The sequence below is a fragment of the Indicator indicator genome, chromosome 10 (genome assembly GCF_027791375.1).
Source record: "Indicator indicator isolate 239-I01 chromosome 10, UM_Iind_1.1, whole genome shotgun sequence".
NCBI lineage: Eukaryota > Metazoa > Chordata > Aves > Piciformes > Indicatoridae > Indicator > Indicator indicator.
Window position 1 is genome coordinate 29,019,101 of NC_072019.1, and position 24,549 is coordinate 29,043,649.

A 24,549-nucleotide genomic window follows, 5' to 3' on the forward strand; every position below is an offset into this window, starting at 1 on the left:
AGGGGGGGTTGGAACTGGATGATCCTCATGGTCCCTTCCAACCCTGACTGATTCCATGGTTCTATGATTCTATTCTATGATAACCCAGCTACTATGACCACTAAACTAGATCCTCAGGCAGCACAACTACACTCTTCTTGACCACCTCTAGGGATGGTGACTCCACCACCTCCCTGGGCAGCCTATTCCAATGCCTGACCACTCTTGCAGTGAAGAATTTTTGACTAATATCCACTCCAGCCATGCACTCATCCTGGCATCACCCATCTGAACGTCATACACTATGGAGGTGGATGGCTGGGAGGGAACTGGTTGCCACTCATCCATCAGGCTATAGAATTATAGAATCATGAAGGTTGGAAAAGCCCTCTGAGATCATCAAGTCCAGATTTCTATATGACACCTTCCTGACCACTAGACTATGTCCTGAAGTGCCACATCTGCTTCATTTTTGAACCCCTCTAGGGATGTTCAACATCTAGGGAAGCTCACCAGGAGCTGTCAGTGTGCACTTGCAGCCCAGAAAGCCAAGCAGAGCCTGGGCTGCATCAGGAGAAGTTGGCCAGCAGGGCAAGGGAGGGGATTCTCCCCCTCTGCTCAGCTCTGCTGAGACCCCACCTGGAGTACTGCATCCAGGTCTGGAGCCTCTATTCCAAGAGGGATCTGGAGATGCTGGAAGGTGTCCAGAGAAGGGCCACCAGGATGAGCAGAGGGCTGGAGCTCCTCTGCTATGAGAACAGACTGAAAGAGTTGGGGCTGTTCAGTCTCTTGCAGCAAAGACATTCTTCTGCTTGATGCCAGCAGCTTTGTTATACGGAAATGGCACTAAACTGTGCCAGGGGAGGCTGACACTGGACATTAGAAAAAATGCCTTTCCCTAAAAGGGTGTTTAGGATGCACTCTACATGCAGAATAAAACACATGATGAGCTCAGATCCAGTTCACCATCTGCTGCCCCATTAATCCTGCAAGGCTTCCAAGGAAAATTCACTTTGTGGTTGTTCCTGTGCTTTGGCACCTGTTCCTGTGCACGATCTTCATTAAGTCCAGATTTTTCCTCAGCCTCTGAATTTTTATAGTGCTTCAAATAAACCTGGAACCATCTGGTTAAAAGTTTGAAAGATGTTTTTTTTTTTTTTTTCCTTTAGAGGGAAGTTTTGCATTAAATCATAGAATTGTTTGGGTTGGAAAAGACCTGCAAACTCATCCATTGCAACCTTCAACCCAGCACTACTGTGGCCATGAAACAGTGTCTCAAATTAAAGTAATGAGCTCTCAAGTCAGATTTTGCTGTCAAGTTAAGCTGTTTTTCATTCCCCTTCTCCAACATGACACCTGCAGATGAGGACAGCTTTGGTAGAGGAGCAGTTTGTTGGAGGCTGCCAAAATGATGTACCCAAAAGCACCTGTGCCATGGTTGCTGCCTTCACAACCACCTGGGTTTCTTCAGCACCTGGCTTCAGAACTCCCTAGGTTTGACACTTCAGAACCAGGCAACTTTATCAAACTCAAAACCTTGCAGATGACTTTGTGTGGAGATCTGGGCATGGTGCTCATGGAGAGCTCCACGCTTGGCTCTTAGAATAATTCATTCTTAGAATCATGGACTCATAGCATTGCTTGGGTTGGGAAAGACATCCAAGGTCATCAAGTCCACTGCCACCTCAACACCACCATGGCCATTAAACCATGCCCCAAAGTGCCATGTTCACAGGTTTCTTGAACACTTCCATGGAGAAAAGAAGGCTCTGAGGTGACCTTCTTGTGGCCTTCCAGGATCTGAAGGGGGCTCCAAGAAAGCTGGGGAGGGACTTTTTAGGCTCTCAGGGAGTGCCAGACCTGGGGGGAATGGAATCAAGCTGGAAGTGGGGAGATTGAGAGTGGAGGTGAGGAAGAAGTTCTTCCCCAGGAGAGTGGTGAGAGCCTGGAATGGGTTGTGCAGGGAGGTGGTTGAGGCCCCAGCCCTGGAGGTGTTTGCAGCCAGGCTGGATGAGGCTCTGGCCAGCCTGCTGTAGTGTGAGGTGTCCCTGGGCATGGCAGGGGGGTTGGAACTGGCTGATCCTTGTGGTCCCTTCCAACCCTGACTGATTCTAGGATTCCATGATCTATGGTGACTCCACCACCTCCCTGGGCAGCCTGTTCCAATACCTGACTGTTAAGAGGAAACCACATCATGCAGTCTTTCCTTGCCTGGTGGCTTGCTGAAGAGCTGATCTGGGAAGTTTAAAGCATCATACAATCAAAGAATAGCAGGTTGGAAGGACCTCAAGGATCATCTGGTTCAACCTTTCTTGAGAAGATGTTGAGTTCCTTGAATGTGTCCAGAGAAGGGCAAGGAAGCTGGGGAGGGGTCTGGAGCACAGCCCTGTGAGGAGAGGCTGAGGGAGCTGGGGGTGTTTAGCCTGGAGAAGAGGAGGCTCAGGGCAGACCTCAGTGCTGTCTACAACTACCTGAAGCCAGGTGGGGGTTGGTCTCTTCTCCCAGGCAAGCAGTGACAGAAGGAGAGGACACAGACTCTCACAGTGCCAGGGGAGGTTTAAGCTGGATGTCAGGAAGAAATTATTCACAGAAAAGAGAGATTGCCCATTGGAATGAGCTGCTAAGGGAGGTGGTGGCGTCAACACCCCTGGAAGTGTTTAAAATAAGACTGAATGAGGCACTTGGTGCCATGGTTTAGTTGATTAGGTGGTGTTGGGTGATAGGTTGGACTTGATGATCTCAAAGGTCTTTTCCAACCTGGTTAATTCTGTGATTCTGTGACAAAAGCATGACTTAGACAAGAAGGCCCACCATCACCTTGTATAGCTGAATTTTAACGGATGGAGAAGAAGGACCAGAGTCAGTTTGAAACCTGGTTTGGTAGACTGTCTCTTATGACTAAGCAGAAAGGAAGAGATGAAGATGCAAGGATTTGCCTCTAAACATTAGATTCAGCAGGTCAGGCTGATTCAGCTGGTCACCCATTGGAACAGGCTGCCCATGGAGCCACCATCCCCTGAGAAGAGTGTGGACATTGCACTTTGAGATGTGGTCTAACAGCCACAGTGGTGTTGGGATGGTGCTTGGACTGTAGAGGTCTTCTAACCAAAACATTTCTATGATTGCAAGGAAGAGGCTGGTCCTGGATGTTAGTTTTCATCTCCAGCTGGAGAGAGACTGTTCACAAAGGCCTGTAGTGGTAGGACAAGGGACAATGGCTTCAAACTAGAGAAGAGTAGATTTAGGTTGGATGTTAGGAACAAGTTCTTTACCATGAGGGTAGTGGAGCACTGACAGAGGTTGCCCAGAGAGGTGGTTGAGGCTCCATCCCTGGCAATGTTCAAGGTGAGGCTCAAGGGCTCTGGGCAGCCTGATGGAGTTGGGGATGTCCCTGCTGACTGCAGAGGGGTTGGACTAGGTGAAGAGAGACTATGAAGAGAGCCTGAGAGCCCTGGGGCTGTTTAGTCTGGAGAAGAGAAGGCTGAGAGGGGATCTGATCAATGTCTCTCAATGTGTGAGGGGTGGGTGTCAAGGGGAGGGGGCCAGGCTCTTTTGGGTGGGTCACAGGGATAGGACAAGGAACAATGGGTTCAAAGTTGAACAGAGAAGATTTCAGCTCACCATGAGGAGAAACTTCTTTGCAGTGAGGGTGCCAGAGCCCTGGAGCAGGCTGCCCAGGGGGGTTGTGGAGTCTCCTTCTCTGGAGCCTTTCCAACCCCCCCTGGCTGCATTCCTGTGCAGACTACCCTAAGTGCTGCTGCTCTGGCAGGGGGTTGGACCTGATGACCTCTGGAGGTCCCTTCCAACCTCTGTGATACTGTGAGACTGTGATACCTCTGGAGGCCCCTTCCCACCCAGACCATTCTGTGATTCTATGATTTTGTGGGCAAATGCCTCCAAGTGTCCATGTTGCAGAGATACTCTAGATGCAGCTGGCACACAACTGAACTTTCCATTTGGTGAGAAATTCAGACAGTGAGAAGACAAAAAAAGCAGCATTGCCTGGAAGAAGAGGGAGAGCCTGGAAGGAAGCCAACATGTTTTATTTCCCCCACTCCAAACTCAACAGGCTTTTATTTGAATTTCTCTAAAACTGACATATTCATGGAGATTTCAAACAGGCATTTTTTGACAGGTCCCCTATTCCCCCAAGCCTTCCTTCCCTCAACAAGCCAGCTTTGTCAGATCCTTCCCAACCTGCTGTAGGCTCTTCTGTACTCCCCAGAGGGTTGGGGGCCCTCCCTGGAGTTAGAGAGAGGTAGCTTTATAGACACTTAGAAGTTCAGCACGTGGCCACCCATCTCATCTAGATGGATATATGCAGATTTATTCCTGTAAGAATGACTGGAATCAGCCCATTTCTGGTTGATCAAACCCTCCCAGAAAACATACCCTTCTGTGAGAAATAAACACAGGGACTGCTCTCTTCCTGCTCCTGACTCACGGTCTGGAGTCTCCTGCTCCTCCTTTCTCAATCACAACAACTCCTTCTACACACCAGCTGGGAAACAAAGCTGAGGAGGGGTCTGGAGAACAAGAGCAGCTGAAGGAACTGGGGTTGTTTGAAGGGTCCAAGAGAACAAGACTACTGAGGAGAAGCTGAGGGAAGTGGGCATGGTCAGCCTGGAGAAAGGGAGGCTGACAGGAGACCTTCTACAGGTCCCCTGGAAGGAGGTTGGTGCAAGGTGGGGGTTGGTCTCCTCTCCCTAATCTCAGGTGTTAGGACAGGAAGAAATGGCCTGAAATTGCAGCAGGGGAGGTTTAGGTTGGATATTAGGAACAATTTCTTTGCTGCAAGAGTGGTCAGGCACAGGAACAGGCTGCCCAAGGAGGTGTGGAGTCCCCATCCCTGGAAGTGTTCAAGAAACATGTGGCCATGGCACTAATGGGTTAGTGGCCATGGTGGTGTCAGGTTGATGGTTGGACTTGATGACCTTAGGGCTTTTCCAACCTTACTGAATCTATGATTCTAATATTTCTGATTAGACTGAACAGTCACAGCCCCTGTCCACAAGCTAGATGTGCAAACACCTGATTTCTCCCCTACTTTGGGAGCACAGCTCTCAATCACAGCTGTAGAAGAACAGTATTTAGACACACGGATCACTACCTCTAGCCTGCCTTCAGAGCAGATACTTCCAGCACCTTCACCTTCTCCTGGGGAGCCCATTCCCTGCTAGGGTGTGGCATCAGGTACCAGCATGTCCCTGAGATGAGGAGACTTCTCAAAGACATAGAATCATAGAATCACAGAATCCTAGAATCAGTCAGGGTTGGAAGGGACCACAAGGATCATCCAGTTCCAACCCCCCTGCCATGCCCAGGGACACCTCACACTACAGCAGGCTGGCCAGAGCCTCATCCAGCCTGGCTGCAAACACCTCCAGGGCTGGGGCCTCAACCACCTCCCTGCACAACCCATTCCAGGCTCTCACCACTCTCCTGGGGAAGAACTTCTTCCTCACCTCCACTCTCAATCTCCCCACTTCCAGCTTTATTCCATTCCCCCCAGTCCTGGCACTGCCTGATAGCCTAAAAAGTCCCTCCCCAGCTTTCTTGGAGCCCCCTTCAGATCCTGGAAGGCCACAAGAAGGTCACCTCAGAGCCTTCTCCTCTCCAGACTGAACATCCCCAACTCTCTCAGAAGAGCCTCTCTCAGGCTGCTCTTCTGCAGGCTCACCAGCCCCAGGTCTCTCATCCTTTCCTCCTCACAGAGATGCTCCAGGACCCTCAGAAGCTTCCAAGAGTTCACTGGACTCTTTCCAGTAGTTCCCTGTCCTTCTGGAACTGGGGAGTCCAGAACTGGACTCAGTACTCCAGATGTGGCCTCAGCAGGGCAGAGTAGAGGGGGAGGAGATCCTCCCTGGACCTGCTGGCCTCACTCTTCTTCATATACCCTAGGAGACCATTGGTCTTCTTGGCCACAAGGGCACGTTACTTGGCTCATTGAGAACTTCTCCACTAGCACTCCCAGGTCCTTCTCTGCAGAGCTGCTTTCTGCAGGTTACCCCTCACCAGTACTGGTGCAGGAGGTTATTCCACCCCAGGTGCAGAACCTCACACTTGCCCTTGATATAGAAAACCTGCAGAAGGCTCTGTCTCCATCCAGCAGCACAACCTTCTCCAGGAAGACCTCCCATTGAAGCTTCAGTGAAGTGAAGCTGTAAATGAGAGTAGCAATGACCCAACAAGCTGCAAAACTTGATAAGGAGGAGACTGATGCTCTGTGTTCTGATGGATGCATGACACAGGGAACAAGAACTTTCTACAGGACTGTGCATGGTTTGTGATTCCTTCAAGGCATGAGGGAAAGTAGGAGAGATGGATGGAGATCCAATGGCTCAGAGCTTCTGTGCTCACTTGAGACAGTCACAAATTTTACTGTCAGAAGCAGCTACAGACAAAGAAAACAGGTTTTGTGCAACGATCTCCCACCACAATCTCCTGACTTCTCTGCTGCTGAGAGACTCAGCAGGCCTAGACTGGACATTGGTAAGAAATTCTTGCCAGTGAGGGTGGGGAGACACTGGAACAGGTTGCCCAGGGAGGTTGTGGATGCCCCCTCCCTGGAGGTGTTCAAGGCCAGGTTGGATGAGGCCTTGAGCAACCTGGGCTAGTAGAAGGTGTCCCTGCCCATGGCAGGGGGGTTGAAACTAGATGATCTTTAAGGTCTCTTCCAACCTAAGTTATTCTGGGTTTGTCTGATTCCATTCCATTGCTGCTGACAGTCTGATTTCCAGGAGGCAGGACTCAATCCTCAGTTGTTGTCCATTTGGAGAGTTTTTCTTTTTACAAAACAAACCAACCCACCCTTTCTCTTGCCTTGCAGGGGAGCAGATGTTGTTTTTCATCTGCAAACTGACCTCAGCGTCCTTCCCTCAGTCATTTGAAGCTGAATTAGCTCCATCTCTATTGCAACTTTTGCTTCTTCTTATTTTTTTTCATCTGCTAATTTGTTCCTTTCTCACATTCAAAGGCTTTCATATTGCACTTGCATTCTGGAGGTCTCTCTGTTTAACTCCAGCCTCTCAGAATTAAGGCAGGGCTCATTACAGAAGGATGTTCTTCATTTCCATTCCCCCACCTCCATCCTGCTCCTCCAAAATACACAGAATTTTCCTCATTTATAATAAATTCCTGCACAAAGTGAAAATTCAAAGACTTGAGCATCAATTTTTAGAAGATGACACCAGTGAGAAGAGTCTGGCCCCATCCTCTCACCCCTTACCCTTTAGCACTTGCTGAGCATTGATCAGATCCCCTCTCAAGCTGTTCTTCTCCAGGCTCTACAGCCCCAGGTCTCTCAGCTTTTCTTCCTCACAGGGGTGCTCCAAGCCCCTCAGCATCTTTGGAGCCTTCACTGAACTCTCTGCAGTACTTCCCTGTCTCTCTTGAACTGTGGAGTCTGGAACTGGACCCAAGACTGCAGCTTGACCTTCTTAGGGCAGAGTAGAGGGGCAAGAGAGCCTCCCTTGACCTGCTGGATACTCTGTTTTTCATGCACCTCATCAGACCTTTGGCCTTCTTGGCCACAAGAGAACATAGCTGGTTTGTGGTGAAATTGTTGTCCAACAGTACTCCCAGGTCCTTCTCCATGGGATCTACTTGCCAGCAGGTCAGCCCTCACCTGTACTGGTGCAGGGGGGTTGCTCCTCCCCAGATGCAGGACCCCACACTTGTCCTGCTTGAACTTCCAGAATTTCCTCTCCCTACCTCTCTGCCCTGTCCAGGTCTGGTTGAATGGCAGCACAACCTGACAGTGTTCCAGCCACTCCTCCCAGTTGAGCATCAGCAGCAAACTGTCTGAGAGTCAACTCTATCCTTTCACCCAGGATGCTGAGGAAGATGTTGAATGAACTTCAACAGTTGGGCTGGACCATTTCAAAGGTCTCTTCCAATCAGAACAGTTCTATGAGTCTGTAAGTTGTACCCAGTCCTGAGCCCTGAGGAAGGCATCCAAGTTCTTCTTGGCTTCTGTTACAATTACAGCTATAATTTCAGAGCTTCTTTTCAACTCCTTGGTAGCCATAAGGGACTGTGGAGAACCACAAGGGCAGGAGCTGTGACTACAAACACTGTCAGCTCTCTACAGGTTAAGTCCATCCCTCCCCTCTTGCTGCTTCTGCTGTAGTGCTTTGTGATGAGTGGTGGCCATGCATACATTGTGTGGTCTTCTTCATGACCTGTTTTGCAGGGCAGACACAAGGAGATCCTCTGCACATAGAATCCTAGAATCAGTCAGGGTTGGAAGGGACCACAAGGATCATCCAGTTCCAACCCCCCTGCCATGCCCAGGGACACCTCACACTACAGCAGGCTGGCCAGAGCCTCATCCAGCCTGGCTGCAAACACCTCCAGGGCTGGGGCCTCAACCACCTCCCTGCACAACCCATTCCAGGCTCTCACCACTCTCATGGGGAAGAACTTCTTCCTCACCTCCACTCTCAATCTCCCCACTTCCAGCTTGATTCCATTCCCCCCAGTCCTGTCACTCCCTGAGACCCTAAAAAGTCCCTCCCCAGCTTTCTTGGAGCCCCCTTCAGATCCTGGAAGGCCACAAGAAGGTCACCTCAGAGCCTTCTCTTCTCCAGACTCAACAGCCCCAACTCTCTCAGTCTGTCCTCATGACAGAGGAGCTCCAGCCCTCTGCTCATCCTGGTGGCCCTTCTCTGGACACCTTCCAGCATCTCCAGATCCCTCTTGGAATAGAGGCTCCAGACCTGGATGCAGTACTCCAGGTGGGGTCTCAGCAGAGCTGAGCAGAGGGGGAGAATCCCCTCCCTTGCCCTGCTGGCCACACTTCTCCTGATGCAGCCCAGGCTCTGCTTGGCTTTCTGGGCTGCAAGTGCACACTGACAGCTCCTGCTGAGCTTCTCATCCACATAAGAAAAGACAGAGTGCTTTGGAAACCTGGCTGCTGGAGGAGGGCACGTGGGTGAGCAGACAGGGAGTGTCTCCACAGAGGATACCAGAGATTGTCCTTCCTAAGCCCTTTAATTAAAAACAGTGAAGATTTATGCACTTATCTTCCTGTGCCTGGAACTTTGAAGGTGGGTGGATCAGCCTGCTGACTTGTTTTGCTTCTGTAACTCTCTATTTAATCTCTGTTTCCTACTGGGGAAAAGGTTGCCACAGTCACCATGGCTTTCTGGGGGAGCCTTTCTGATCTTTTCATCTTAGTTTGGAGTTAAGTGGATAACTCATGTGTGGGTTTTGCCAGAAGAAAGCTCTGCTTGTCTCTCAGATGACCCTTAGAATGCTTCCCAGAGTCCCCACAGAATCCCTGTGTGGTGGGGTTGGATGGGACCTCTGGAGATCATCCAGTCCAACCCTCCTGCTAAAGCAGGGCACCCATAGCAGCCTGTCCAGCATCACAGTGGCCAGGGGGGTTTGGAAGCTCTCCAGAGGAGACTCCACAACCTCTCTGGGCAGCCTGCTCCAGGGTTCCAGCAGCCTCACACCAAAGAATTTTCTCTTCCTGTTCAGATGGAACCTCCTGGGTTCCAGTTTGTGCCTGCTGCTCCTCGTCCTGTCTCTGGGCACCCTGGAGAAGACCTGAGCACTGCACATCTTACCACATCATCACATCTTACCACCACTGTCACTGCATCCCTTGGTAGGTGTTCAATTTTGAGCTAGTCTATGACACGTGATACTCATGACTTACCCCTTCCCTTTGGGAAGTGTTTGGGAATATTGCTAGACACAGACCTGAAGCCAATCTTTTACCAAGCTCTGGACAGGGCACCCCTGTTCGGTAGTCTGTGCCAGGCTAACCATCTCCACTGAGACTGTCCTGCTGGGGAGCAGCAACAACAAACCCCTGAGAATAATGGGAAGTCACCATGGATGGTCTGGATCTCTTCCCACCCACAGGCAGACTTTTCAGCCCTCTAAGAACACCTTCTGCCACCCTACAATGAGGACAACCTCACAATGAGGTCTTAGATCCATCTTATGAGTCCTTCTTTGAGGAAACAGTGAGGAATTGGTGAGCTTCAAAGCAAAGTTCATGTTTACAGCAAGACCACCAGAAAAGAATCAGGTCATCAGCAAGGACTTGGTGAGCCTCAGAGCAAAGTTCACCTTTACAGCAACACCACCAGAGAAGAATCAGGTCATCACAGAGACAACACAACAATGACACCACATTGTCCTGGGTACATTGACCACATTCCCCCTGGGGCAGAGAATGGAGGGGAGAAGAACAGAGATGCAGGGGGGAGAGATTTGCTCAAAAGGGTGGGAATTTAGAGAAGAGAGGACAACACAGGAAGCCTGGAGGGAAGACACACCAATGAATGCACAAAGAGGTGGGGGGGAGGAAACAATCCAGCACTACCACCATCATCAATTCCAGTTATTGATATGGCAATGGGTCAGTCATGGGCTCCTGGGGAGGAAGTACCCAAACATACGTCGTGAATGTATGTGGATACTGACCTGGGCTTGAGACAGGACTAGAGGTAGTAGGCTCAATAATTTCTACAAAAAGGGAAAAGGGAAGAAAAAAAAGAGAACATTTGGGAGTTAATCACACATGGAAGACAAATACAGAATGAGACAGCAAACATTCATGCAACAGACACCACGAGTTGAGTTACAGACCAGGCTGGCCATGGTGGGCCTCTGACAAACAGAATCCTAGAATCCTAGAATCAGTCAGGGTTGGAAGGGACCTCAAGGATCATCCAGTTCCAACCCCCCTGCCATGCCCAGGGACACCTCACACTACAGCAGGCTGGCCAGAGCCTCATCCAGCCTGGCTGCAAACGCCTCCAGGGCTGGGGCCTCAACCACCTCCCTGCACAACCCATTCCAGGCTCTCACCACTCTCCTGGGGAACAACTTCTTCCTCACCTCCAGCCTGAATCTCCCCACTTCCAGCTTGATTCCATTCCCCCCAGTCCTGGCACTCCCTGACAGCCTAAAAAGTCCCTCCCCAGCTTTCTTGGAGCCCCCTTCAGATCCTGGAAGGCCACAAGAAGGTCACCTCAGAGCCTTCTCCAGACTGAACAGCCCCAACTCTCTCAGTCTCTCCTCATAGCAGAGGTGCTCCAGACCTCTGGAGCCAGCCAGACTTCTGCACCTATGAGCCACATATTGGTGGCTTTCTTTTTCCAGCTACAACATTCAGCTGTCACCAGGATACAACATCAGGACCATCACACTCCAAACCTGGTTGCCTACCACCTTGGCAAAGCCACCCCTGGGGTTCTCAAGCTCAAAAGCATTTTTTGCCTGGGGGTTACTTGAAGCCTGGCTAGAAACAGGAGACTTTGCTCACTTTAATGAAAGACATTTCCAGTGATGAATATAAGTTAACAGTTTTGAACCAGGTTTATAAAGTAACAATTTTACACTCCAGTGAACTTTACAAATGCACAGCTTTTTAATTATTGAAGCCCTTCCAGAAGCAAACATTTCTCAAACCCATTTTGAAGATGTTTACTTCACCTGGGGCAACCAACACAAACAACAGTAAAAAGTTAAGAGCATAATTTTCCAGCGTTCAGCCTAATGAAACAGTCACTGGTGGCTTTTCATTCTCATTTTGCTTCACAATTCATTATTCTTTGCCTTTTTATGAGTGTTGAACAGAGCTGTACACAATGAGGCATTGCCAGCCTTGCACAGAAGCAAGTGACCATTTCAGTGTGGCAATTTAACATCAAGAATCAGCTGTGTCCTTCTGCATCTTTCTGATGGTTTCCACAGAATCCCCCAATCCCAGCATGGTAGGAGTTGGAAGGGACCTCTGGAGATCACCCAGTCCAACCCCCTCCTAAAGCAGGGCACCCACAGCAGCTTGCCCAGCATCACAATGCCCAGATGGCTTTGGAAGCTCTCCAGACGAGGAGGCTTCACAACCTCTCTGGGCAGCCTGCTCCAGGGCTCCAGCACCCTCACAACAAAGAACTTTCTCCTCCTGTTCAGGTGGAACCTCCTGGGTTCCAGTTTGAGCCCAGTGCCTTTGTCTTTGTCCCTGGGCACCACTGAGAAGAGTCTGGCCCCATCCTCTTGCCCCCCACAGGTTCTTTAGCTCTTGCTGAGCATTGCTCAGATCCCCTCTGGGGCTGCTCTTCTGCAGGCTCACCAGCCCCAGGGCTCTCAGCCTTTCCTCCTCACAGAGATGCTCCAGGCCCATCAGCATCTTTGTAGCCCCTGGTGGATTGCCTCCAGCAGTTCCCTGTCTCCCTTGAACTAGGAAACCCAGACCTGGACCCAGTCCTCCAGCTGTGTCCTCAGTAGGGCAGAGTAAAAGGGAAGATGAGCCTCCCTCCAACTGCTGGTCACATTCCATGCAACCTGGGAGATCATTTGCCTTCTTAGCCATGAGGTCACATTGCTAGCTAATTGGGTTCTTGATGCTCCAGGCCCCTCAGCACCTTTGTACTCTCTCCAGCAGTTCCCTGTTTCTCTTGAATTGGGGGAGGCTCAGTACTGGACCCAGTGCTCCAGATGTGACCTCACCAGAGCAAAGCTTTCCTTCAAATTCCTTGTGCAAAGGTGATAAAAGTGATTTTTCTGTTTGCCCTGAACCAACAGGATCTTTTTCTTGTGAATTCCAGTCACTCCTTGTTGCTATGGCTTCCTGAGAAGGAGAAGGCTCCTCCTGCTCGGAGTCACACCACTCTCTGCAACAATCGAGCAAATGAACATTCTCAGGAGTAGAGCATTGCATTAAAAAGCACTAGACTAGAGCATCATAAAACCATGGGATTGTTTGGGTTGGAAAAGGCTTCCAAGATCATTGACTCCAACCATCAACTCAGCACCACCATGGCCACTAGACCACATCCCCATGCCATGTCCACACATTGCTTGAACAGCTCCAGGGATGGTGACTCCACCACCTTCCTGGGCAGCCTGTTCCAATGCCTGACCACTCTTCTGGGAAAAAATTTTCCTCATAATTTGAGGCATTTCCTCTCATTTTGTCAGATGATACTAAGGAGATGATGCCAACCCCCACCTCACTCCAACCTCCTTGTTCCAGGTTGCTGCAGAGAGCCAGGAGGTCTCCCCTCAGTCTCCAGGATGAAGAACTCCAGTTCCTCAGCTTGTCCTCATCAAACCTGTTTTCCAGATCCTTTACCACCTTCACAGTCTCACAGTCTCACAGTGTATCAGAGGTTGGAAGGGACCTCAAGAGATCATCAGGTCCAACCCCCTGCCAGAGCAGCAGCACTTAGGGTAGTCTGCACAGGAATGCAGCCAGGGGGGGTTGGAAAGGCTCCAGAGAAGGAGACTCCACAACCCCCCTGGGCAGCCTGCTCCAGGGCTCTGGCACCCTCACTGCAAAGAACTTTCTCCTCATGGTGAGCTGAAATCTTCTCTGTTCAACTTTGAACCCATTGTTCCTTGTCCTATCCCTGTGACCCACCCAAAAGAGCCTGGCCCCCTCCCCTTGACACCCACCCCTCACACATTGAGAGACATTGATCAGATCCCTCTCAGCCTTCTCTTCTCCACACTAAACAGCCCCAGGGCTCTCAGGCTCTCTTCCCAGGGGAGATGCTCAAGTCCCCTAAGCATCCTCCTGGCTCTCCCTTGGCTTCTCTCCAGCAGGTCTCTGTCTCTCTGGAACTGGGGAGCCCCAAACTGGACACAGGATTGCAGGGGTGGTCTCAGCAGGGCAGAGTAGAGAGGGAGAAGAACTTCCCTAGCCCTGCTGGACACAGCTTTCCTGATCCATCCCAGGATCCCATTGCTCTCTTGGCCACCAGAGCACATTGTTGTTCCATGCAGAACTTGCTGCCCACCAGCACTCCAAGGGCTTTCTGTGTGGAGCTGCTCTCCAGCAGGGCAGCCTCTAACCTGTCCTGGTGCTGCTGTTATTTCTCCCCAGATGTAGGACCCTGCACTGTAGGATCCTTCCCTGGACCTGCTCCAGCAACTCAATGTTCCTTCTTGAAATGAGGAGCCCAGATCAAGAGGGATTCAAGTAGGATTGTTCCTCTTTTGTAAACATTGTCTCGAGGATCAATTGTAGGTGATGAAGGCAGCAGAGAAGTCTCAGAGTGGTGGCACCACTGAGGCTGGTGGCAACATCACCACAGCTTTTAAGTACATCATTAGAAGAAGGAGCTGGAGAGGTGGAAATATTTCCAATTGCAAGGTCTCTTTGCAGATCTTTATTCATGACAGGGTTGAGGTCTAGGGAGAGAAAACAAAACCAGCTGCTCTCCTACAAGCACATGAGGCTGGGTCATTAAAATTAAAATATATTAATGAATTCTGAGTAACAGTGTGAGTCAGGGATGGGTAGGAAGGAGCAGGAGGGGCTGAACTTTGCCTTGCCCTACAAGATAAGGACTACTCTGATTTTCAAGGGTGATGGTGAAAAAAAACAATGGAAGTGTAATGGAGAAAATGTGACATTTGGGGTCATTTCTCTGCCTTCAGTTGGGAATTCTCCTCAAGCAGGTCACTTAGATGAGTTCCACAATGCAAAGGGAAAGCTCTATGCTCACACCAGCCCTAGCTTGCCCTTCACAGAATGAGAATGATGGAATCACAACATCATTTTGGTTGGAAGAGACCTTTGGAATAATCAAGTCCAACCTTTAACCCAGTGCTGCCAGGTCACCACTAAAACATGTCACTCAGCACCACAGCCAGAGAATCCTAGAATGGTTTGCTCTGGAAGGGACCTTAAAGATCATCTAGTTCCAACCTCCCTGCCACAGGCAGGGACACCTTCCACTAGTCCAGGTTGCTCAAGGCCTCATCCAACCTGACCTTGAACACCTCCAGGGAGGGAGCATCCACAACCTCCCTGGGCAACCTGTTCCAGTGTCTCCCCACCCTCACTGGCAAGAATTTCTTCCCAACCTCCAGTCTAGGCCTGCTGAGTCTCTCAGCAGCAGAGAAGTCAGGAGATTGTGGTGGGAGATGATTGCACAAAACCTGTTTTCTTTGTCTGTAGCTGCTTCTGACAGTAAAATTTGTGACTGTCTCAAGTGAGCACAGAAGCTTTGAGCCAACAGCAGCCATTGGATCTCCAATTTCTTCCTATATCCAGTCTCAATCTCCCGTTTTCCAGCTAAAAGCCATTGCCCATTGTCCTATCACTACAAGCTCTTGTAAAACCTCCCTCCCCAGCTCTTGGGTAGCTCCCTTCAGGTACTGGAAGGCTGCTCTAAGGTCTCCCTGGAACCTTCTGCATGGCTTTGAAACCCCCCTAGGGATGGGGACTCCACCACTGCCCTAGGCATCCTGGGTCAGGCCTTGACAACCCTCAAGTGGAAGAAATTGTTCCTCATGTTCAATGTAAACCTCCCCTGAGGCAACTTGAGGCCATTTCCTCTTGTCCTATCACTTGTTCCTTGGGAGGAGAGACCAACCCCCACCTGGCTCCAACCTCCTTTCAGGGAGTTGTAGAGGGCCAGAAGGTCTCCCCTCAGCCTCTTCTCCAGGCTGAACAACCCCAGTTCCTCAGCTGCTCCTCACCAGCCCTGCTCTCCAGACCTTTGACCAGCTTTGTTGCTCTTCTCTGGACCCAGCCATTGAGGGTCTCCTCAATGTCCTTCTTGGAGTGAGGGGCCCAGGATTTGAGAGGTGGCCTCACCAGTGTCTAGTCAAGAGCCACAATCCCTCCCCTGCTTCTGCTGGCCATGCTCTTGATGATCCAAGCCAGGATGCTGGTGGCCTTCTTGGCCACCTGGGTATAACTTTAATGCAAAATAAAATCAGGGAAGCCAAACAAGCACTTGTCAGGGGAGCTTCACTCAGTGTGACCTTCTGTTGATGTCAAAGGTCTGACGAGGCTGCTGGTGAGTCTGCTGCCCTTGTCACCTCTGTGCTGCACCTGCCTCAGGCAAGAAATCCAAGGTGAAGTAAATGGGAAAAGCTATGGAATTCCTATTTCCTATCAACATTTTGATTATCTCCACATTCCCCAAAGCTCTGCAAAATCCACTTGGTTTTTATTTAGTGATTCGTGTTCTAGCACAACAAATATTTGCTCATTAGTCCTTATTTACCTTTCTCTCTCCTTCTCTTTTTTTTTCCCACCAGGGAAAACCACAGCTTTAAAAATTTTCACAGCTGTTGAGACCACAATGGAATGAAGACAAAGTGACAAAGTAGCCTCCATCCTTTCAGCTTGGTCCTTGCATTGCCGTGTGGAAATGGGGAGCTGATGAATAATGTAAGATGGCGAAATCTGTTCGGGGCTTTGGCTGCTCAGAAACATATGATCAGCATGGCTCTGACTCCCAGTCATGATAGTCTTCTTCTCAGAGGTCATCCTGCAAAATCTGCACGACTCTGGCTGCATCACTGGGAGTAAATAAGGCAAAATAGATATCAGGGATGCAGCACGGCGTGTGCCACAAGCGCTGCCTCCTTCCTCATAGAGAAAAGTGTGCCTGAGACTCCTGAGGCTATGAAACAACAGTGGGTTGCAGATGACACAATATTGGGTGGGAATGTTGATCTGCTGGGGGGTAGGAAGGATCTGCAGAGGGATCTGGCCAGGCTGGATTGATGGGCTGAGGCCAGTGGGATGAGGTCCAACAAGGCTAAGTGCTGGGTCCTGCACTTGGGGCACAACATCCTTGTGAGCGCTCCAGGCTTGCATCAGAGTGGCTGGGAACTGCCTAGTGGAAAAGGACCTGAGGGTGCTGGTTGGCAGCAGCTGAAGGTGAGGCAGTGTGTGCCCAGGTGGCCAAGAAAGCCACCAGCATCCTGGCTTGGATCAGCAATAGTGTGGCCAGCAGAAGCAGGGCAGGGATTGTCCCCCTGTACTGGGCACTGGTGAGGCCACACCTTGAATCCTGGGATCAGTTTCCACCGGGCAGCTTCCAACCATTCTGCCCCAAGCCTGAAGCCTTTATGGGGTTGTTGTGACCCAAGGACAGGACTCAGCACTTGACCTTGTTGAACCTCATCCCACTGACCTCAATCCCATGGATCCAGCCTGACCAGATCCCTTTGCAGAGCCTTCCTACCCTCCAGCATATCAGCACTGTCACCCAGTTCAGTGTCATCTGCAAACTGACTGAGGGTGCTGCAAGCTTACTGAGGGTGCCTCAATGCCTTTGTCCAGCTCACTGATAAAGCCATTAAGGAGAACTGGCCCCAGCTCTGAGACCTGGGGAATGCCAAAGTCTTCTGTGCCACTTGTAGGAATACAGTCTCACAGTCTCACAGGATATGAGAGGTTGGAAGGGTCCTCAAGAGATCATCAGGTCCAACCCCCTGCCAGAGCAGCAGCACTTAGGGTAGTCTGCACAGGAATGCAGCCAGGGGGGGTTGGAAAGGCTCCAGAGAAGGAGACTCCACAACCCCCCTGGGCAGCCTGCTCCAGGGCTCTGGCACCCTCACTGCAAAGAACTTTCTCCTCATGGTGAGCTGAAATCTTCTCTGTTCAACTTTGAACCCATAGTTCCTTGTCCTATCCCTGTGACCCACCCAAAAGAGCCTGGCCCCCTCCCCTTGACACCCACCCCTCACACATTGAGAGACATTGATCAGATCCCCTCTCAGTCTTCTCTTCTCCACACTAAACAGCCCCAGGGCTCTCAGGCTCTCTTCCCAGGGGAGATGCTCAAGTCCCCTAAGCATCCTCCTGGCTCTCCCTTGGCTTCTCTCCAGCAGGTCTCTGTCTCTCTTGAACTGGGGAGCCCCAAACTGGACACAGGATTGCAGGGGTGGTCTCACAGTGATAAGTCGTGGACAACTCTCCCAGACAAAACCCATTCTTTTGTTTTTTGGTGGGTTTTTTTGAGACATCTTTGCCTGATCCATACACTACTGCTATGTTTGGAGCCAGCAGCCCCATCTCTGAGGTCCTCATAGTGTCTCACACGTGCCTAGAAGAACCAGACATCCTTCAGCTGCTCGGGTGTTTGCTTTCCCTGGTTCTGCAATTCCTGAAGAAGTTATTTAATAATTACCACCTAATTATAGTGCTGCTGCTCCCTGATGAACTGAAATCCACAGACAATGCCCATCAAATGAATCATTACCAATCTCTGTAAATTACACAGTGAAATGTGCCAGTGTCAAGATGGAAATTCATGAAATGGGTACAATTTCTGGGGAAAGGCAGGCTTAATTAAACTGGAGTGATGGCTGCACATCTCTATCCAGAGTTTAAGGAGGAACACGTGAGGAGATGTCAACTTTCCAAGAGAAACAGCCACATAATGCTGGGGGAAAATAAGAGAGGAACAGGCTGGTGAAGCTTAATCTGGATTATTGCACTTATCAATGAGTCACAGAGAAGGACAGAATCTCAACATGGTAGGGATTGGAAGGGACCTCTGGAGATCATCCAGTCCAACCCCCCTACTAAAGCCCAGGCACCCACAGCAGCTTGCCCAGCATCACAAAGGTCAGGTGAGTCTGGAAGCTTTCCACAGAAGGAGACTCCACAACCTCTCTAGGCAGCCTGCTCCAGGGCTTCAGCATTTTCACTCCAAACAAGTTGCTCCTGTTCAGATGGAACCTCCTGGGTTCCAGTTTGTGCCCTTGTCCTGTCACTGGGCACCACTGAGAAGAGTCTGGCCCCAGCCTCTTGCTCCCCACAGGTCCTTTAGCTCTTGCTGAGCATTGCTCAGCTCCCCTCTGGGGCTGCTCTTCTGCAGGCTCACCAGCCCCAGGGCTCTCAACCTTTCCTCCTCACAGAGATGCTCCAGGTCCATCAGCATCTTTGGAGCCTCCACTGGACTCTCTCCAGTAGTTCCCTGTCTCTTTTAACTGGGGAGCCCAGAACTGGACCCAGGACTCCAGCTGTGGCCTCAGCAGGGCATGATGACTTTTCTAACTTACTTCAAGGTTTTCTACCCCTTGGAAGGAAGCACAAGTCCAAAAGGAGCTCTGATCCTCAAAGCTCCTCACCCTGCTTAGGATATGGGTAGTGCTGCCTTCAGCAGCTGTAAATAAGTTCCACAGATGACCTTGAATGTTTTAATCATCCTCATAATTATCTCATACCTTAGATGAACATTTTGATATGCTTGTAGACATGCTTCAGCCTCCCTGATTTGATCATTTCAGGAGCAATATGGGTTTGAACATCGTTAGCTATGGTCGTAATTGAACCATGTGAGAATTGAAACACAAAGGGAACCAAACATCACCTCAAGGGAACTTCAGTAAGGATCCACAGCAAAGATCTCTCTCTACAACTCCCTCAACTCTCACTCTCAAATGAGCTTGGAGCCAGGTGGGGGTTGGTCTCTTCTCACATGCAACAAGTGACAGGACAAGAGGAAATGGCCTCAAGTTGCCCCAGGGGAGGTTCAGGTTGGACACGAGGAAAAATTTCTTCCCAGAAAGGAAGAGGTTGCCCAAGGAGGTGTTGGAGTCATCATCCCCAGAGGTATCTGAAAGAGGCATGGCTGTGGTGCTGAGGAAGGTGGTTAACTGGTGGTGGCTTAGCAGTAGTGCTGGGATTGTGAGCTGGAGGCAAGTGATTGGACTTGCTGACCTCAAAGACCTCTTCCACCCTCAAAAGTTCAACCATTCTGTGATCATGGGGGTTTTGATTGTTTGTTTTTCCCCTCAAACCCACTCTGAGATTCTTAAGGTTCCTTCTCAACATCAAGGAGAAACATGTGTCATTGGCTCATCCCATCTCCAGTTATTTATTGTCTTGTAAGTCATAATAAAGCTCAAGCTGGAAAATGGATTGAGAGAAAATATCTCCTTACCTCTCAGTAATTGCTACCTGGAGGAGCAGTTGGCATCCATATGGAAGGATCTCAAAGCCCACCTCCAATGCAATGGTTATGACTTCCATAAATGGAGAGTTTGAGCATTTATTATGTTCTGTATGAATATATGAGCTTAAGATGTTGAGGGTTTTATGCTGCTGGGCTCCTTGTCTCAGCAATATCTCATGGAATGAGTCCCTCAGGTGTGCTTGTGATGGAAAGAGAACTCTCTGGTTTAGCTGGGAGCTGTTCAGCTGCCTTATACATCTGAGTTTCACCCAGGGTGAGAACAGGGAGAGAAGAAAGGGTTTTGCCTTGCTTATGAATCCCTCTGGGGATGGTTGGGAGTTTTGAGATAGTTTCTGCCCATTGGGACCATGATAACTCAATTAAAATGCCCTGGATGTATGCAGCTTGATCTCTGACAGAGGTCCCTCAGGAAGTGCCTCTCACATTCACAGATTCACAGATTGTATCAGGTTGGAAGGGACGCTCAGAGGTCAACCCCCCTGCAGTCAGCAGGGACATCTCCAACTAGATCAGGCTGCCCAGGACCACATCAAGTCTGAGCTTGAATGTCTTCAGGCATAGGCACTCAACCACATCTCTGGGCAACCTGTTCCAGTGTCTCACCACGATCATTGTGAAGAACTTCCTCCTAGTGCCCAACCTAAACCTCCCCTGCTCCAGTTTCAAATCATTGCCCCTGGTTTGATTTTATTTATAACCCTGTTTCTCTAATTCCCTAAATTTCAACATGCTGAGCAGGAGCTCTCTGTCCATCCCAGTCTCCCCCTCCATTTGCTGTTCTTTACATAATGGATCACCTCTCCTGTAGCAGCTGGTCCTATTAGGTTGGACAAGGTAAACAAAATCAAGGACTTGCACCAGAAACCCTATCACTGAAGCCAGAACACAGCAGAGGGAAAAGCAAAATCACCTTCAGTCTGGAAAGGGAAGAGGTACTCCACAGGGCTTAGAAGCTTCCAGATGGGAAAATGCATTATGTAAATACTTGGCTTAGCTTTAGCCATGAAACTCTACAGATGGGGACCTGGGTCTTCCTTGAAGCCAGTCAGAAGCCATAAGAAACCATGGCAGCTCAGACGTGTCAGAAATGATTTGGAAGTTCCCAGAATGAATTTCAGCTGTTCCCTGTCCATCTTCCCTCCTGAGAGATCGAGGAAGATGTCTGCAAGCTCAGCAGGACCTGCCTGAGTAGGTCAAGATGATGACTGTTGGACCAGTAGGGACAATCCCAGTGAAAAATTAGGTCCATGGCACCAGTTCTCAGCACAGTGATGTCTACAGAAGACTTTGAGCTTGATCCAAAGCTTATTAAATCAATAAATGTCTTTGGAGTGACTGCAGCAGTCTTTGAACAGGCTCCTAATGAGGACAGGAATGTCCATGTCTATTTTTCTGTCTCTATTGATACATCTATAATCATTTCTGATTATCTTTGTGGTGAAGACCAAGCACAGAGCAGTTCTAAGAAAGAACTATGCAAATATAACTTTGATTTGCTTTGCAAGCTGGTATTTGAGAGATAAAACACTGAAACCTCTCTGAGGTAATTGGACAACAGCTAAAGTGTGGACACAAAGGGAATTTCCCCAGAGAATCCATTTCTTCCTAGAAATGTCAACTCTGGTAGAACAAGCAAAGCAATTGAGCTAAAATCAGCAGAAACCTGTCACATACCCAAGCACACCAAGATGCCATTTCTCAGTCAGTCAAATAAAACTGCTGAGTTTAATGATGACATCAAAGTCTGGGGACAGAAGAAGACCCAAGCTGTCAACAGAAATTTACCATGGTGAGGGTTGGAAGCAACCTCTGGAGATCATCCACTCCAATCCCAGTGCTAAAGCAGGGGCACCCACAGCAGCTTGCCCAGGATCACAATGTCCAGCTGAGTTTGGAAGCTCTCCACACAAGGAGACTCCACAACCTCTCTGGGCAGCCTGCTCCAGGCCTCCAGCACCCTCACACTAAAGAAGTTTCTCCTCCTGTTCAGATGGAACCTCCTGGGTTCCAGTTTGTGCCCATTGCCCCTTGTCCTGTCACTGAGAAGAGTCTGGCCCATGCTCTTGTGTCCCACCAGGTCCTTTAGCTCTTGCTGAGCATTGATCAGGTCCCCTCAGGGGCTGCCCTTCTTCAGGCTCACCAGCCCCAGGGCTCTCAGCCTTTCCTCATCAGCTGGGTACAGCCCAGTCAGTGCTACATCAGCTATAAAATTATTTGGGTTGGAAAAAACCCCTCTAAGCTCATTAAGTCCAACCATGGCCATTAAACCATGTCCCAGGTGCCACATCCACACATTTCTTGAACACCTCCAGAGGTGATGGAGACTCCACTACCTCCCTGGGCAGCCTTTTCCAGTGCCTGCTTGTGCTGACATAAAGCCAACAGTGTCTGATGAAACAGGACTATTCCATCCACCATTGGCTCCTCACCCCTTATAGACAGAGCTTCTGACCTCAGGTACACACCATAGCACCTCATTTCCTGGGTTTGATGGCTCAGCAACCCCATGCTTTATTTGCAGGACAGGACCACATTCTCCTCAAGTACCAGAGACCCTGGGAGAAGCCATTGTGGGCAGTGCTGACCCTCTGAGCAGTCAGGCCCATAGAGGGCAGGATGGGACTGTCCAACACATGCTCCTCACATGGCTGCTCTGGGAGCATCCTGTGCTCCCCAGCTTGCCCACAAACTCAGCACTTTGAGGTGACAGAGAGGACTTAGCCATGAGTAATTAGCAAGTCACCAGTGGTTATTAATTCATTAGAAGCACAGTTTCCAATCAAGCAAGGCTCAGACTGTTTTGCAGAGACTGAATTCACTATGAAGAGCTGGATCTTATAGGTGGCCAACAAGTCTCCACATATGCTGAATTTCTTTACATTGCTATGATCTGGGGTGCTCAGGCAGCCCCAGATGAGAAGTTCTCCTACCTGACTATCTGTCCCCAGAACAGAAGAGGCTCTGAGTGATCTGCTGTTGGGTTTCCCTGGCTCACAGGGGCAGTGGGGTTGTCACAGAGTCATAGAATGGGAGAAGTTGGAAGGGACCTCTGGAGATCATGGAGTCCAAGCCTCTCTCAGATGATGAGTGAACAGCCATACCCGTTACAAGTTCTGCTTCTGCCCCATCCACCCTGTGGGCACCATCATCTACAGCTTCATTGATCTGATATCTTTGTTCAGTCCATGTCACAGCCACATAAAGACAGATTTCCCCTTGTCCTGACCACTCTTTACCTGCTTTTCTTTTTTTGGTTTGGTTGAAGAAGCCTTTAAGATCACCAAGTCCAACCATTAGCCCAGCACTGCCAGGTCACCACTAAGCCATGTCCTGCAGCATCACATCTCCATGGCTTTGAAGTCCCCTATGGATGGGGAATCCACCACTGCCCTGGGCAGCATGGGCTGGGCCTTGAAAGCACTCAAGAGGAAGAAATTATTCCTCATGTCCAACCTAAACCTACCCTGGGGCAACTTAAGGCTGTTTCCTCTTCTCCTTGGGAGCAGAGACCAACCCTCACCTGGCTCCAACCCCCTTTCAGGTATTTGTAGAGAGCCAGAAGGTCTCCCCTCAGCCTTCTTTTCTCCAGGCTGAAAAACTCCAACTCCCTCAGCTGCTCCTCCCCAGACCTGTTCTCCAGACCCTTCATTAGCTCTGTTGTCCTTCTCTGGATGTACTCCAGCCCCTCAATGTCCTTCGTGGAGTAAGGGGTCCAAAATTGAACCCAGGACTTAAGATGTGGCCTCAGCAGTGCCCAGCCCAGGGGGACAATTTGTGCCTTAGTCCTGCTGGCCACACTATTCCTGATCCAAGTCAGGATGCTGGTGGTCTTCTTGCCAACCAGCTGCTGACAACCAACACTGCCAGGTCCTGAAAATGATGAGCAAGTCTAGGAAGGGTCAGAGTTTGGAGATCAACACAGCAACAATAATACATGCTGAAGGTTGCCTTTATGGATCATAAAAAGCCAGAGTCCTCTTGACAGTAGGAGAAATGAACCTTTCTCTGGTATCCTGGAGGTTTACATCTGCAGAGGATGCAGGCACCAATAACGGAGAAGATGCTTAACTCCATCCCTGAGGAAGGCTCCAGCTGTGCACTGCTGCCATGTCATTTGTCTGTGATAGGGGGGAGTGTGCAAAGAGAGAAACCACAGATTTGCTAACTCTGCTCTACACATTTGTCTTCAAAATCCCACCCCATCAGAAGCCAGAACACTCAATTAGTGATTAATGACAGCAGGCAAGGTGCCAGGACCCAACAGTGGCATCCACAGGTGGAATTTGAAGCTCTCCTTGTGTAGCTGCACACTGAGATGTGGTTTTCATAGAAATGAATAATAGAATTCTTTGGGGTGGAAAAAAAAAAACAAACCTCCAAGATCACTGAGTCCAACTGCTACAGTTTGAAGGTGGAATTTTAGCCTAGTGGTCTCAACCGACCACACCAACCATCCACCCAACACTGCCATGAACATCAAACCATGTTCCAAACTGCCATGTCCACGTTTCTTGACCACCACCACTGCCCTGGGCAACCTGTTCCAAAGCCTGAGCACTCTTGAAGGAAAGAAATTGTCCCTCACGTCCAACCTAACCCTCCCCTGGTGCAACTTGAGGTCATTTCCTCTTCCCCTGATTCTAGGGAGAAGAGACCAACCCCCACCTCACTACAACCTCCACTGATCTTCATTCCCAGCTGAACTCTAGACCACAAAACTTTGGAAACTTCTCCTTGTTTTGCCCAGGTTAAAAAAATCCCAGGATAAAAGCAGAGGTTTCCTCTTGGTCTTACAGTCAAAACTCTGACATCTCATACTCCATTTCACCCCCAGATTTCATTCCATGAAGTCAAGATCAGACCCAGATTT

At 49.8% G+C, this 24,549-nt stretch overlaps 1 protein-coding gene across 2 annotated transcripts in view; it reads right to left on the bottom strand.

Annotated features, from left to right (window-relative positions):
- Nucleotides 1-24,549, bottom strand: part of NEGR1 (neuronal growth regulator 1) — a 270,314-nt gene that overhangs the window by 16,224 nt on the left and 229,541 nt on the right. Inside the window, exon 7 of one of the 2 annotated variants that reach the window (XM_054383952.1) lies at nt 10,423-10,464. The exons of the other annotated variant lie outside the window; for it this stretch is intronic. Coding sequence (XP_054239927.1) covers nt 10,423-10,464 — 42 coding nt within the window. The remainder of the gene's footprint in view (nt 1-10,422; nt 10,465-24,549) is intronic. 2 annotated transcript variants of the gene reach the window in all.